This window comes from Equus quagga, unplaced genomic scaffold, assembly GCF_021613505.1.
Source record: "Equus quagga isolate Etosha38 unplaced genomic scaffold, UCLA_HA_Equagga_1.0 146_RagTag, whole genome shotgun sequence".
Taxonomy (NCBI): domain Eukaryota; kingdom Metazoa; phylum Chordata; class Mammalia; order Perissodactyla; family Equidae; genus Equus; species Equus quagga.
The window spans coordinates 7,888,498-7,904,080 of NW_025796728.1; the positions used below are offsets into that span (position 1 = coordinate 7,888,498).

Consider the following 15,583-nt stretch of genomic DNA (forward strand, 5'->3'; position numbering starts at 1 on the left):
GGATGTGTTTATGTAATCTCATTGCCAAGCCAGACTTTTACTCTTTCAGATCAACTTGATTTTTAATTACATTTTAGGTCTACTTTTTCAAAAAATTATATTCAGGTTTTATTGATTTACTAACATTTACGTAATTTTCCATTTATGTTAAACATGTTGGAAAAAGTTTCTCTATATTGCTCTTTAATTTTATTACAGTTATAACAGTTTAGGTTTCTGTTTTTAAGAGAATTGCAAAATATATAAGAACATTATGCTCTATTAGTTAAAGATTTGTTTTTAATCAAAGCCTAAATCTAGGTTATAAAATATTTTAATGTATAAATTCAGATTTCACTTTCTGATGGCTGTGATTATCAAGAATTATAAACAAGCTCATATACTTTGACCCATTAATTCTACTTCTGAGAATTCATCCGAAAAACAAACAAAAAAAACCAAAGGAGCACAAGGAAATTTTTGGAGGTGATGGATATGTCTGTCGTCTGGATTGTGGTGATGGTTTCATGGGCGTATGCATTTGTCCAGACTCACCAAATTGTATACATTAAATGTGTACAGTTTTTTGTATATTAGTTATACCTCAGTAAAGCTGTCTTTTACAAAAAGAATTCATCATAAGCAAATAGAGATGTGTAGGACTTCTGTACAAGAATATTCCACTCAGAATTATGTATAATAGTGAAAACTAGAACAAGCTGAATATCTAAAAATAGTTATAGCCACATGGTAGAGGTTATAGAACCATTAACATTATTTTAAAGGATATGTAACAACTTAAGAAAATGTATGTTACATAATGTTAAGAGGAGAGGAGTGGGACAGGACACTATATACAGTAGGTTTCCAGTAAGGTAAGTTTATGAATGTATATGAATAAACTATATGAATACGTCCAATGCAGAAAAAAATGGTGATTGTATTATTATAGTAAATTATTTTCTAGATAGACAAGTATATTTTATAATAAAAACAATAATCTTTAAATAACTATCAGGGGATAAGTGTTTTAAAAGGAAATTAAAACTAAAAATTTAATGACATAAAATATATTTCATAAAGCACCTTTTAGAAAATAAGGTTATATTTAATCTTTTTTTAAATCTGTAATTACCTATTGATATAATTCTTTGTTGATTTGACAAGAGGAGCCAATTCTGACTTAAATAGCAAATACCTTATGAAAACATCCCTTCAAATTAAAAAGTAAAGCAAAGATATGCCATTTTCAAGATAGTGGTGAAAACATGTTAACGCTGCTATTATGCAATGGTCGAGTATAAAACAGATTCTAAGCAATGCATTTGTGTTTTTTGTGTTCTAATTTTGGCGTTTGGGGGTTGTTTTCTTCCTAGATCTGGTTTGCCTTTGTTAATGGCTTTTCTGGACAGATCCTCTTTGAGAGATGGTGTATAGGTCTTTATAATGTGGTAAGTTTAAGACATTTGCTTATTCCTGTTTTGTTGAATTCTTTGAGATAAAGATTCACCCTGCATTTGGCTGCTTGGTATAATGACCAGTTTGTGCGTTTTAGATGTTTACAGCAATGCCTCCCTTAACTCTCGGAATATTTGAGAGATCATGCAGAAAAGAGAATATGTTGAAGTATCCTGAATTATACAGAACATCTCAGAACGCCCTGGACTTCAACACCAAGGTAGGACACGATACCCCGGCACACGTTTGGGGAAACTTACTTTACTGCTCTGATTACACGGGGTATCTGGTCTTCCTAAGCTGAGGAAACAACTCCAGGGTGCCGACCATGGTAACTCAGATTTGCCTGAGGTTCTGATTCGGACCGAGAAGGTTTTTTGTTTGTGTGTTTTGTTATAAAACTAAAATGTAACCATGATTCACTGGAGTTTGCCAGGCAGCAGTAAACTGAGTCTGGCAGACAGAAGTGAATGTCCTTTTGGCCCTCTGACTTTCTGTCTTTGCAGTGTTGTGGGGAAATGCTCATTCTTCGCAGGGGTCAGTCATCCAGGACTGACAAGCACTGTCTTTACAAGTATAAGGTGGCAAGGGGTGATTTATCATTCTTTACTAATTTTCTATTTTGTGAAATAACTTTTTCCTCAATCGAATATTAGGTTGTTTATATTGGGCGTTAAAATTATGGTCTCTGGGAAATAATCATTTAGTCATAAGACTCAGTATTTCCAAGCCGTAAAGTTTAAAATACAAGATAAAATATCCAACATTTTGTATAAAATCGTTATCTGGGTTTATATCCTACATAACACGCCATGGCCTATTGTTATCTTTTGTGGTCCATGATTTTTATTCATCCTAACAACAAAAAATATCTCGTTTTCTGCATAGTTTACTTTGCAAGTATATATTCTAAAGCGTTTCCACTGGTATTTGTTGGTAATTCAGGTTTCTGTTCAGTGTAAGTGAGGGAAAAAATTTTTAATTTTATAACAGTCCAGGTAGATGCCATTTTGAAACTATAATAAAAGCAACAAATATAATACACTTTCACAGACTTTTTTTCCATCTCATATATCATATGTTTATTAGCATGTTACTAATAATTAGATGTAACCTAAATTCAATGTTTTCAATTTAGGGCAGTTAATGTAGGATATTTTTAATATTTATTAATTCATAAAGCTCTTGAATGACATTTGTTCTCCGTATACTAAGGGAATAAAGTGAAACAGGTGTTTCAGTGCCTCTAACCTCACACCGTAGATGACAGTGCTAAGTTTATAGCCAGGATGTTATTCATCTTCTGAGACTAGGTCTTCATGAATGCAATGTGCATGCGTGTCCAGGTGTGCACACACAGACAACTTGATGGCATTTTAAATAACTGAATTTGGTTAATTTAAAAGAGCTGAAGTCTTCTTAGATTTACATTGCTTCTGAAAAGTATTTTTAGTGGTCTCTTAAAACTATTACTGTATAAAATGCAATATCTATGCTTTTATTTTTGAGTGTTTTTTGTTTTGTTTTTTTCTTTTTGCTGAGGAAGATTCGCCCTGAGCTAACATCTGTGCCAGTCCTCCTCTATTTTGTGTATGGGTTGCCACCACAGCATGGCTGATGAGTGGTGTAGATCTGCACCTGGGATGTGAACCTGCAAACCTGGGCTGCTGAGGAGGAGTGCACCAAACTTAAGCACTAGGCCACAGGGCTGGCCCCATTTTTGAATGTTTTATTTGGGGATTTTAAAAAAATTTATTTATGATGTCCAGTTTATATTAAATTCCACCACCTTGCTGGAATGTTTTTCATTACCTATGTTAGGTATTTTCATGTGATGGAAAGCCACAATCAGGGCAGATAAAATGGACTTTGAGCTCTTGTTTCCCTAGAAAGGTGATCTGAGAGCTGGGGGAGTTCCAGGCCTCCTGGCATACTAACAATAATGCTCACCGATCTAGAGAGTTGTATCAGCCCCAGCCACAGGTCCCCAGTCTACGATAGCTCAGGCTGCATGGTGCTCACTTGAGAGGAAACGCTATGGCCGCAGACTTGGCCATGGTACTCCTGCTTATAAACATAAATTGACCCTCACAGGATTACCCAAAGCAATTCCCAGAAAGTCACATCCTTTCATGCCCTTTGCACATGGCAACTTGGAGACAGTTACGTGGCCAGGGAAAAGGTAGGATATAGTTTTAGTGTGGAAGCATCATTCCTTGTATCCTTGGCTATTTTGTTGTTTACAAAGTATTTCATTATCTGCACAACCCATGCATTTCGAAATGTCATCAGATCAACCCAAATAAATTATACAACTTCTGTATCCATTTGAATATTTATGTCTACACAAATTACCAACCATTTTTTATAGGGTTTATGGATTTTTCTAATGATTTCAGTGAAAATTCTTTGATTAAATCCCATATAAGTGTTTTAAAATTCAAGGACAAATGGCTACAAAATGCATAGTTGTCTACACAGCAGTTGCTGTGGGTCTCCAGTGTCGAAGCATTGTTGTCCTGAATGATGATGATTGCGTTTGTTATGGTAAGAAGGGTCGGAGGTTCTGAGGTCATGACAGGGGTCGAAGGATTAGCATGTGACAATAAGTATCGGTCAGGAAAATGGAAAAGTAGAACTAATTTTTCTTGCACCCACCTGTGCTTTCTGTCAAATAAAAACTTGTGGTAATGACATAGTGAGGAGAAGAGACAAAGGTTAATGAGTAACACAAGTTCAAATGTGTAATGTATTGGAGCGTAAATTGGATCATACAATCCAGTGTGGCTGGATGAACTAACAAAGGAGATTGAGATCACGGTGGAAAATTTGGGAGGCAGTCAACTTAATTTCTGTTGTTTGAACAGCTTAAAACTATTAATACATGCCAATTTTATTTAGCATAAGTTTTGCTTGCAAGAAGCACTTTTAAATGACAAAGCTGTTGCTCTTCAAAGGGCCATAAGAATTCTAAACAGTTTTTCTATAACTTAATCTCTCACATCTATGCTGCACAGAAAGTGCTAGTGATGCACGCTCTCTTGTCCTTAAAATACAATAGATATAGAAAGTGATAACTGTTAAATGATGTTATAATTGTATGAAGTTTGATGTTGCCAGGTGTTAAAAATTGTGAAAGCCTTTTATAAATTCAAGCATAGTGACAGTACTTTACTTGAAAGAATTATACAATGTAAATCTTATACCTGCTATTTTTATTGTATAATGTGTGTGTATAGATATATAGAGACAAGGAGAAAATGCATTGTATCCTTACCATTGAGAAGTTTACACTTATGGCACATGGGAAAGAGAAAGTAAAGATTTCACCAAATTACAGTATTTTCAAAAGTTCATTCTTTTGGAATTACGAACATAGTCCTACGTAAAGAATTTCAGGATCTGCATTTATTTTAAATTTTATTTTCTTTTTCAGGCAGAAATTTAAACTTTTAATATTTGGTTTTTAAAAAGTAGAAGAATTTTCACTGAAGCTGAAAAAACATTTTGAGAAACATAAAAATAAATAAATGACCCCTGAAGGTCTAAGAGGCAGAAAGTGTCTGTCAGTTCTATTAATTCACAGTGGTGGCCCGACAGAAACACGTTTTGTGAATCCAGCTCACAGATAAAAAGAAAGGTCAGAGTTCACAGAGCTAGTTTATCGCAAATGGTTCTCATGGATTTTTGTTTTCCCTCAGGTTTTCTGGGTTCATTGTTTAAATGGCCTCTTCCACTCAGTTATTCTGTTTTGGTTTCCACTAAAAGCCCTTCAGTATGGTAAGTAGAAAGAATATGAATGCTAAGAGATGACTTTTTACTTTTTTAGGAAAATAACTCATTGTCAATATATGTTAAAAATTATAGCAGTGTTACATTTTATGGTATTTTCCTTAACCTGAAATACATGCATTCAAAAGTTGTACACACTTTAAAGAGTTTTATTATTCCTTTGGGAGCAAAGTGATTTAATATATGCAAAGCCTTTCTTCTCTACTACTCATGTTTTCCAAACTTACAGAGTTAAATTTTAGGGCCCTTTTTTCCTCTGTTGATGTATAGTTTGAAGACAATAGTGCTAATATTTTATGTAGTCTGTTTATGATACCTATGAGGCTTGTATCAGGCTCTTTATACTGAACCTAATCAGTGCTAGTATTTTCAAGTATACTGGAGCCGATGTTTTGAATGAGATTTTTAATACGTTTTTATGTTCATCTTGGAGTGTAGGCTTTTCCTCTGCTTGTTTTGAGGGAGTGATTTTATTCTGTCAGTTTTGAGAGATAGGATCATGGTGAATTTCCTATTCACATAAAAATGAGTAAGTAGCCACTTTAGGATAGAGATCCCTGTGATGCTTAAGCTGGTGCTGCTGTGTCCCAGAGCAGACCTTGCCTTGAGATCCTGAGGAAGACAGCCAACCATTCAGTGCATCTGCTCCCAAACTACAGTACTTAAAAACACAACACATGCTCCACTGGAGGATTCATCAGTCCTTTAGAAGTACAGGTCATACCTCGCTGCCTCTGAGTAATGCTTGCCAGCAGAAGAGCCTGCTGTCCATCCATTCCTGCCCACCTACGGTCTATTCTCCACAGGCAACCAGAATGATCCTTGTAAAACGTAAATCAGACCAGGTGCCTCTCTCCTCAGAAAACCCACAGACTTCTATCACGTTTAGAAGGAAATCCGCAGCCCCAACCTTACCCAAATCCTCCACCTGATTTTTTCCCCTGCTTTTCCTCCTCAGCCTGCCAGCCTCTGTGCGATCCCTCATTCTTCACCCGGAGATACCAGCTGGCTGTCTCCCTCACTCCCAGGTCTCTGCTCAGAGAGGCCCTCCCAGATCACCCCATTAGAAAGAGCCACACCGCTTCTCTTGCTCCGTCCCCTTGCCCTCTTGTGTCTTCTTCCTGGTACTTGCCTAGTAGGGTGTGATATGTGTGTCTATTTTTTGTTGTCTTTCTCCTCTGTTAGAGTCAAAGCTCCAGAAGGGTAGGGAATTGTCAGTTTAGTTCACTGTTGTATTTGCAGTGCTTAGAACAGTGCCTAGCTCCATCGTAGGCACTGAGTAAATTGTCAGTGAATGACGAGAGCATGAGGCATGGGTGGGGTGAGAGAGTGTTACAGAGAAAGCAGTGGTTTTATGTCCTAGTTAGAGATTTCCATCTCATTTCTTTATTAATTGCTCTGCTAATGCAACAGTAAATACTTCTCTTTTTATAGGCCGTGGAAGTGAGTGTGGTAAGAAAATCTAATTAAAGTATAGAGTATTGACACAGTAGGCCAGGAAAACCACAATAGAATTTTTTTTTGTATATTCACAGAGTTGTGCAAATGTCACCACTATTTAATTCCAGAACATTTTCATCAGCCCATAAAGAAAACCCATATCCATCAGCGGTCACTCCCCGTTTCTCCCCACCCTTTCCCCCAGTCTCTAGAAACCACTAATTTTTGTCTCTGTGGGTTTGCCGATTCTGGACATTTCACATAAATGGAATCATATAATATGTGACCTTGGTTCATCCATGTTGTGGCGTGAATCAGTACCTCATTCGTTTTTATGGAAATTTGCAGATTAGTTGTAGACATTTATAAGTTTGTCCACAATATACCCACAAGATATAGCACATCAGATCCTATGTCCTTAATCATGGAATACCCCCACAGAGAATGGGGTCTAGATTGCTGGACTGACTGTTAAGCAACCCTTCCTGGCTACTTTTAACCAAATACTTTAGAAAGGGAAGCGTCACATTATGGAGCATCTGCCATGCTCCAGGCCCCATGTTCAGTGCTTTACATATGAAACATCTTTTTAACCTCAGAACTTCTCTGATGTGGGTAGTTTCACTCCATCTTTTAAGTGAAGAAAGTGAGTCCCATGGAGATTGATTATAAATAACACAAAATGACACAACTAGTAACGGAACCAAGCCTAGTCTATGTCTCCAGAACTCACCAGACTATCTCTTCTCTTCATACCAGCATCACTCTCCCTGACTTGTCCCATACTTTATTCTAATGTGTTTTGTCCTTATGCACTGAATACGTATTTGAATAAGTATTGTTGAAAATGTGCATAAATAAAATATTGTATTATGCGTACCGTGAGGTTTAAATTTTTCGATGGTGCCAATGATTTAATTATTGTTATTTTTTTCATTTTATTTTATCAATAATAGTAATTTTTGTTTGTTAACTACCACTCCCTTCATCTAAAACCAAGTTTGTTAGTCATTGCTGGAATAACAAAATACCTTAAGATATACCCCTAAATTCAGCCGTATCCTCAAAGAGCCGTATGCCTGGAATCATATTGATGCTCCTTAGTCTTCTATGAGTTGTTTTTATGAATCCCTGTTGGTGCAATGCCAACAACTTTACTGAGAGATAGTAAGAAGGCTCCCAAAACCCTCATCTGTATTGTTAACAAAGTTCTTTATTAAGAGATCAGAATGTCTTCTCCTGTCTCAATGCCCATAACATTAAGCTTTGCTTGAACAAGTAGTTTGATTTTTTTTTTTTTAATTTCATGGAACCTGAGAAAGAATTGGTTAACAAGTCAGATTTTCTTCTTCTTGTTGGCTATTGGAAATTTGTTTTAAATTTATGACCATATTAATGGCAACTTTGTGTGATTTCTTACAGTGTTTTGGGGGGGGTTTTTTTGTTTTTTTGTTTGTATGTTTCCCTCCCCAAAGCCCCAGGACATAGTCATATATTCTTGTTGTAGGTCCTTCTAGCTCTTCTTTGTGAGCCATCACCACAGCATGGCTACTGACAGATGAGTGGTATGGTTCTGTGCCTGGGAACCAAACCTAGGCCGCCAAAGCACAGCATGCCAACCTTTAACTCAGTGTTTTTTTAATTAGCCTCATTTCTGGCTCCCTTGTGTGGCCCTTAGTTCCCCTTTTGTTCAACACTTATAAATTAGTTGATCTTTGAAAGGCTTCTAAAGGACCTCATTTATTTTCTTTTCTAACAAGGCTCTCTTCTTTTCATACAGGTAATGTATTTGGAAATGGGAAAACCTCTGATTATCTGCTGCTGGGAAACTTTGTTTACACTGTGAGTATGGGAGGTTTACCTGGTTTGCATATAAAATTGAATCCTTTCATATGTGCTCATTTTATTTTCAAATTTAAATGTGTGCATTTGTGAATTTAAGGATTGTTTACACTTCCCTTTAAAAATGAAATGAGATGCTTTGACTGTTAAGAGATTCTTTTGTATTAGGTGATAAAAATGTCATTTAGGTTCGCTGACTTTATAGGACTTTTGGTTGCTATTATTGTCAATATTCCCTCTTTGCTCTTACTGCCCCCCATTTGCCCTTTTTCTCTTCCTTGTCCCTTTTATTTTACTGGCCTTGTTAATATTTTCTTGCTTTCCTGAATTTATGGCAAATATTATCATACTATTCTTGGTTGTTTAACCAGTAATTATTCTAGAGTCTCATGATAACTAAAATGGGAGAGAAATCTCCACTCTTTGGGACCATTTCACCCACATGAGGCGTGGAACGCACTGTGTTAAGTCACTGTGCCAAATGCTTGTGGAAGATGCACAGATGAATGCAAGCTCGTTCCTGCCATAAAGAGCCAAAAAATATTTTTAAATCATTTTTCCTTAACAGTCAAAAGCACTACTTAAATGCTAATGCCCGAGGTCACACAGCTGGTATCTGATAAAAGTTTACTCCAACCTTCAATTCTGAATTCCCAGACCAACCTTTCCTCTCTACTCGTGTGTCCTTCCCATGACCTCCAAACAGGGCAGTGTGCTGTTCTAAATACTAAGTGGCTGTTCATATGGCTGACTCAGTTGTTAGAAAAACTATAATATGATGTTTAAATATCAGATATTTAAATGACTGAATGATAGGATATTAAGGTCATTAAGTAACAGAGGGAGCAGGTTTTTCCAGAGGTCTCCTTTCCATTGACATCAACTCACTGAAGTAGTAACAGGAAGGAAAAATATGTTTAGAGGGGCTGGTAATTTGTTCTCATACAACGTGAGTACAAAACAGAAATAAGTAAATACTTGATAGAGTAAGTTTAGAAATTAATCAGAGTATATATCATAGGTGTTTCCTAGGGACACATTAAAGTACCCAAGTCTCAGGAGGATGTTTTTCTTTAATTTTATGTCGAACTATATCTCTTATTTTGGAACTTTTTGTATAGCTTAAGTTAGTTAATATTTACATTTTAATAAGAGTTTTATTTCTACGAATATTAATTCTAAATTACCATTAGATATCCTACTGAGAAAGCCCAATGCTCCACTTTAACTTGCCTTTATGACCCCACTGGGAAGCCTCTAAGCAAATACTGTGTGAAAACCATTAAAGTACCTGAAAGTAGGAGTGAGCGCTTCAAGCATTTACTCATCACCAGTGCTAGACAAACATCACACTTCCATAGCCACAAACTGCTGAAAGTGCCCAGAGTTCCCTTGGCTGCCAACAACATCTAAAATTTTATTATGAATTATAGATAGATAATAATAGGTCATGCTGCAGTGCTAAGCAGTGTTCTCAGTGTTTTAGACTCAAATCCCTGTGACGTAGGTAAGCTTTATCAGCCCCAGTGTACAGATGAAGGAGCTGAGACACAGAGAGGTCAAGTAACTTGTCTTGTTCCTTAACCAAAACGGCTAGTAAATGATGGAGTCTGAGCACAAACAGTCTGACTCTCAGATTAGTCCATTTAACCGTTATGCTGTCCTGCTGTCCCTTACTTCAGAACTAGTAGCATAGTCACTGGCAACGGTGGGTATGTACATCATGGAGGTATAACGGGCTCTTATATCCTGCTCTGCCGGGTTTCGGTAAGTAACGTTACAGAGTAAGTGTTTAGATTTCTAAATATCCACTTATATTACTTTTGCAATTTATCTTCAAAATGCACAAAGTGGGGCTTTAAGTATTACAGATAAAATAAAATTAAAGCAAGCTTGAAAACCCATGTTACTGTAGACGTATATTCTCAGTTGCTATTCATGACTTATACGAGAAGCAGGCAGACATGCTCTGGAGCCTTGTGGGTGGACCGTAAGGCTGTGGAGGTAAGGAGAGGCAGGGAAGGGAGACAGGAGTGTGATGCTGCGAATGGGCAGCTCTGACTAGTCATGGTGATAATGTTCAGCCACCCAGCTAATTCACTTGTTTCTTTGCTGATTGGATGTACAAGGCAAACTGTGAATAATCTACCATCCCATAGTCTAATTCAGAGACGCTTGTTCTTTTATAAATCTCCCTCTTAATCATTCGATGAACTATTAGATTATTAAATAAAATAACATTTTCCTTTCTGTTTTAGTTTGTGGTGATAACTGTGTGTTTGAAAGCTGGATTGGAGACATCATATTGGACATGGGTAAGAGTTTTGATCACACCCTACGCATGTCATATTTACTCATGCATTCTTGCTGATTTTTTTGTTGTTGTTTTTCATTTTAACTTTATGCATCCCTGTGCCCTAGTTCCACAGATTGTTAATTGTGGGGAATCAGGGGTGGAAGGGAGAGAACTGGAGATTCTAGTTTGGAAACACGGAGTAAAACAAACAAGTTTTTTTACCACAAGATTTCTCAGAGCCTTTAATATATTGTTGTATATCGTGACTATCCCAGGAAGGGGGAAGACTTTCAAACTTACTGACTGGGAATCTTTTCTTAGTAGAGGGTGTCACAAGACTGGCATTGGGCAGAAAACCCACTGGAAAATGATTCTGAAGACCATTAGTATTAGCAAAAGATTTATCCTCAAACATTTGTAAATATTCAATCTGGATAAAACAAGTTCTGTTTCAGATACATTAGTTTTGAAGTATAGTCTCATCCAGGTACAGAGACCCAGTAAACAAAAAGAAATGAAAGTTTGATGCACAGGGAAAGACTGGCACAAGAAATTTGGATTTGACGGTCATCGGCATGCAGACCGTACTCACACAAGGGTCTAACATCTTTCAGTGAGAGCATGCAGAGGGAAAATTAAGGAGGCTTAAAGATGGCAGGAGGTTAAAAAAAAAAAAAAAAAAATGAGTAAGAGGAGAGACCCACCAAAGGAGGTAGAGAAGAAATAGTTCTAAATGCCAATACCACAAGCATCCTAACTGTTGTAGGAGAGGTTAGCACTTAATGAAAGATCTGGTTAAAACAGTTACAAATTCCCATGATAATATGTTGTGGAAGTAGTAAAAAATTAATAAGGGCATTTATGAAAACTTCATTAGTGTTTGTGTCCTCAGTCTATCTAAAAGTCTCTTGACTCAGATTCCCTTCCTTCACAGTTCAGCCACATAGCGATTTGGGGCAGCATCGCGCTCTGGGTGGTGTTTTTTGGAATCTACTCGTGCCTGTGGCCCAGTGTTCCGATGGCCCCTGATATGTCAGGAGAGGTAAGGTGTCCTAATAAATCATGCTCCCCCCATCCTTAAAAGTTGGTAATGAACTTTAATTGTTTGGCTTGGATTTATATTAAAATAGTATTTGACAATTTAAAAGCTGTTTTTAAATTCCACAGTCGTGAGTGATAAATCTTGAGAGAATATTTTAAACTTGGATATTTTACTTAAATCTGACTTATCCCTTTCTTTGTAGCTGGCACAATAAAATATGGTTGTCAGGAGTTTGAATCATGTTAAGAATATCCATAGAGAAAATGCCATTTTAAAATTAAACCATAAATCCCCAAATACATTTTGGATAAGAGGTCTGGGAAGTGGTGAGCTTGTGTCCCTGGGACAGTCTGTCATTTCTTTTATTATCTCTTATTCTAAAGAGAAATCTACTGTCACTATATTAAATGCACTTTTAGCATTGTCGTAATGACATCAGCTTGGTTTTCATTTTAAAAGAGTTAGGGCGTCTGACATTTCAGCCTTGTCATAGTCCATTTTCAGTTCTGTCTTTCAGTTTCTTGTTACACTGGTAGGAATTGAGTTATTAGGTGTTCATGGGGGAGTGTCACAGGATCTCCTTTCCTTCAGAAGAGATTCCAGCAGTAGGAGGGTTTATGATTTCAATTGCAGGAAATTTAACATAAAATGTATAAAAGAAAATGTGGAAAACATTTCAGGATTTCCTGTGACCTCACAATAACTTGCAAATCAAGGTAATGTGAGCTCCGTTACAGGACATTGTTTTCCCGCAGTCACCGGAAACTTTTCCAGTGGTTTCCCTGTATTTGTTGCCCCTAAGTACTGCCTGAGTACCTTTCACTTTTGACAGTCTGGTTTATAGATCATTTTCATGAAATTTTATCTGACAGCATCCTGCTTTTTATAAATTAGCAGAATGCAGACACATTAAAAAAAAATTTTGTGGTTAAATTTATTAGAGAAAGACATTATATACTATTACAGCGAAACCAGACATATCAAGAATCATGTACTTCCTTCCACCAAAAGTGAAGGCTTCTAGTGATACATGGTCTGTGAATTCTAGAAAGTTTACAGCATATATTTTGAGGAGAACAGAGAGAAAGCCATGAATGCATCTCCTCCTTACCTTGGTTTCTGAGTTGTTTTTCCCTGAAGAAACAAAAATCAAAGACTATATGTGTCTGATGATGCCTCTTGGAAAATCCAGTTCTGTTCTTTGTTTTTATTTGTTGTGCTCTGATTGGACCTGCTTTTCTCCAAGGTCAATTGTAACTTAATATCTTTCTCATAAGACCTCATTTTATCACATTTCTTAATGTTTTATCTTCAAAATCAATGACATAAGATTTTGAGAGTGGGATAGTTGAAGCAGCTGTAGCCAATAGCTTTGATGACAAGAATGGAGTTTCTGACCACCTACTTCTAGGACAAGTGTGAAGTTTGACTGGCTTTTTGCCAACCAAATATAATTCTCCCCTTGCCTGTAGAGTTCCCAGTATTGCCCAAACACAAAATTTAATATCATCTCCTGAGATTTGTGGTGATGCTGTGTTTAATTCAAAGTGAAATGAATATCAGTACACCATCACGTGTCTCTTCACTACAGATACGGTGGGGAGTGCTAACAGGGATTCTTTTTCTTGTTGTTTTATTACTACTGATACTTTGAATATAATGTTTAAATAGCTGGTGCTCCCTTGAAAATATGAAGAATGGATTAATTCAGCTGTAGGCTTAACTAGCTTGTCTAAAATGTCTGCTTAATTGATTCAAAGAAAAGAATAATACTTTAAATTTATGTAGTACTTAGTGTTTGCAAAGTATTTTGATATATATGTGTGTGGGGGTGTGTGTGTGTAAATAATCCTCAAAACAACTCCCAAAAAAGATGATTACAAGAAATAACAAGAACACTACTCAGATTCTCAAGGATAGATAGCCTACATTTACTGTTTCCTGGGCACTCGGGTAATAGATCCCCAAAAATGTTGTAGCAATACTCAATACTCAATTTTTGAGCATTTTTATTATATGTAGAGAGTCACTAGTTCTATTAAAATCCAGTTAATTACAGCAAGAAGTAACTACCTTTAGTTTTACATTTTTCTAATCTTAAAATTTTATATTTTAGTTGAGTATAGCCAAATACTTACATACATATGAAAAATTCATTTATGTGCCAATATTTGTACTTTTGTGTGTGTGTGTGTGTGTGTATATGTGTATATATATATATAAATAATTGGCCAGCCATCTTAAATAAAATTTGCTTATTCATGTTTCATAGCAAAATACTATTGTAATATATTACATATATATTACTATATATTTTATATAGTAATATATTATTGTGACTAACACAAGGATAAGTATAAATATTAGCATTCTCTGACTTGACATGTTTTATGTAATCCACATGATGAAACACAGCACGGGCAGCCCTCAGAACGTAAGGCTACTCCACAGGATTCATGGTGTGGTGTGTAGGCAACTTTCTGTCACCACCACTAATAGGGTCATAAGTGTCTAATCCAAAGATCATACCCTTAGGACTCGCAGTCCTTTCCTGTATGGATTTGGCAGCAGTTCCTTCTAAAACTGATTAATTGATTAATTATGTATGTGTGTTTTGGTTGCCTAAAAGCCTAATAAGGGCCTCCAGGATGGTCCAGCATTAATAGAGATGGAGTTGAGAAACTGAAAATAGCAACCCTGTCCCCCACTGTCCTGGTTCAGGTGATATTTTGAAGGATGAGATAGTGGGTGGTTTTAAAGGGATATCAACACAATAGGGAAGTTCTTCAAAGTGGCAGCCAAGATCTGAGAAGAATATCACTAGTAATACCTCAGGTCTATCAAACACTTAATCCCACGTGCTTCTCTGAGTGCTGTATATGCATTCATTCAATCGATTTAACAACTAGTTTTTGAGATTCTTCTCTGGGTCAGGCATTGTTCTAGACACTGTGGATTCACTAGTGAGTAAAACATGAAAACCCATGCCCTTCTCAGCTCACTTTTCCTCCAGTGAAAGGAGATGGACAATAAATAAAATAACTGATAAATATAGACAGATAAAAGTACTGTACAGAAAAATACAGCAGGCTGGGAGGAGCTGAGAGCTGAGCTTTCCGTTGTGTTTCCCGTAGAGCCCTGTGGCTTTTACTCATGGTCAGATCAAGAGCCACTGGAGGGGCATAAGAGAGGTGTCGTGATCTGACTTATGTTTCCACAGCAGGACCACGGCTGCTCTGTTATGGACCACTTAGGAGGTTATTGCAATAACCCAGGTGAGAGATAATAGTGGCCTGGACCAGGAAGGCTGCAGTGGTGAAAGTGATCAGATTCTGAATCTGGTTTTAAGGTAGAGCCAATAGGATTTGCTGACAGACTAGATGTGAGGAAAAGAAGTCAAGGACGACTCCATCATGTTGACCGTGAACATTGTCAGGGAGTGCTTGTTCTCACCTCACTGGACCCTCACTGCAAACTTGTTATTATACCATTTTACAGATGAGGAAACAGAGGCGCAGAGAAATTAGTACCTCATCTGACATCCCACTAATACTAAGTGACAAAGATAAGATTTTGACTTAGATGTCTGGTCCCAGAGTCAGCTACCTTAGACACTGGGCTATGCTGCTTCTCTGATCAGTGTTATTCAGAGGAATCCATGGTATATAATCTGGAAATTAGAAGTCTGAAGGGACTGTCCTTCCTGGCAGGTATCTCAAGGATTTGTGTAGGAG

General features: G+C 36.8%; 1 protein-coding gene across 3 annotated transcripts in view; it reads left to right on the forward strand.

Moving 5' to 3' along the window:
• LOC124232959 (phospholipid-transporting ATPase IA) overlaps positions 1–15,583 on the forward strand; it is a 220,917-nt gene that overhangs the window by 176,552 nt on the left and 28,782 nt on the right. For all 3 annotated transcript variants that reach the window (XM_046649924.1, XM_046649923.1, XM_046649925.1), the window contains 6 exons: positions 1,356–1,430; positions 1,535–1,657; positions 5,139–5,217; positions 8,450–8,511; positions 10,770–10,826; positions 11,742–11,849. In XM_046649924.1, the coding sequence (XP_046505880.1) occupies positions 1,356–1,430; positions 1,535–1,657; positions 5,139–5,217; positions 8,450–8,511; positions 10,770–10,826; positions 11,742–11,849 (504 nt within the window). The remainder of the gene's footprint in view (positions 1–1,355; positions 1,431–1,534; positions 1,658–5,138; positions 5,218–8,449; positions 8,512–10,769; positions 10,827–11,741; positions 11,850–15,583) is intronic.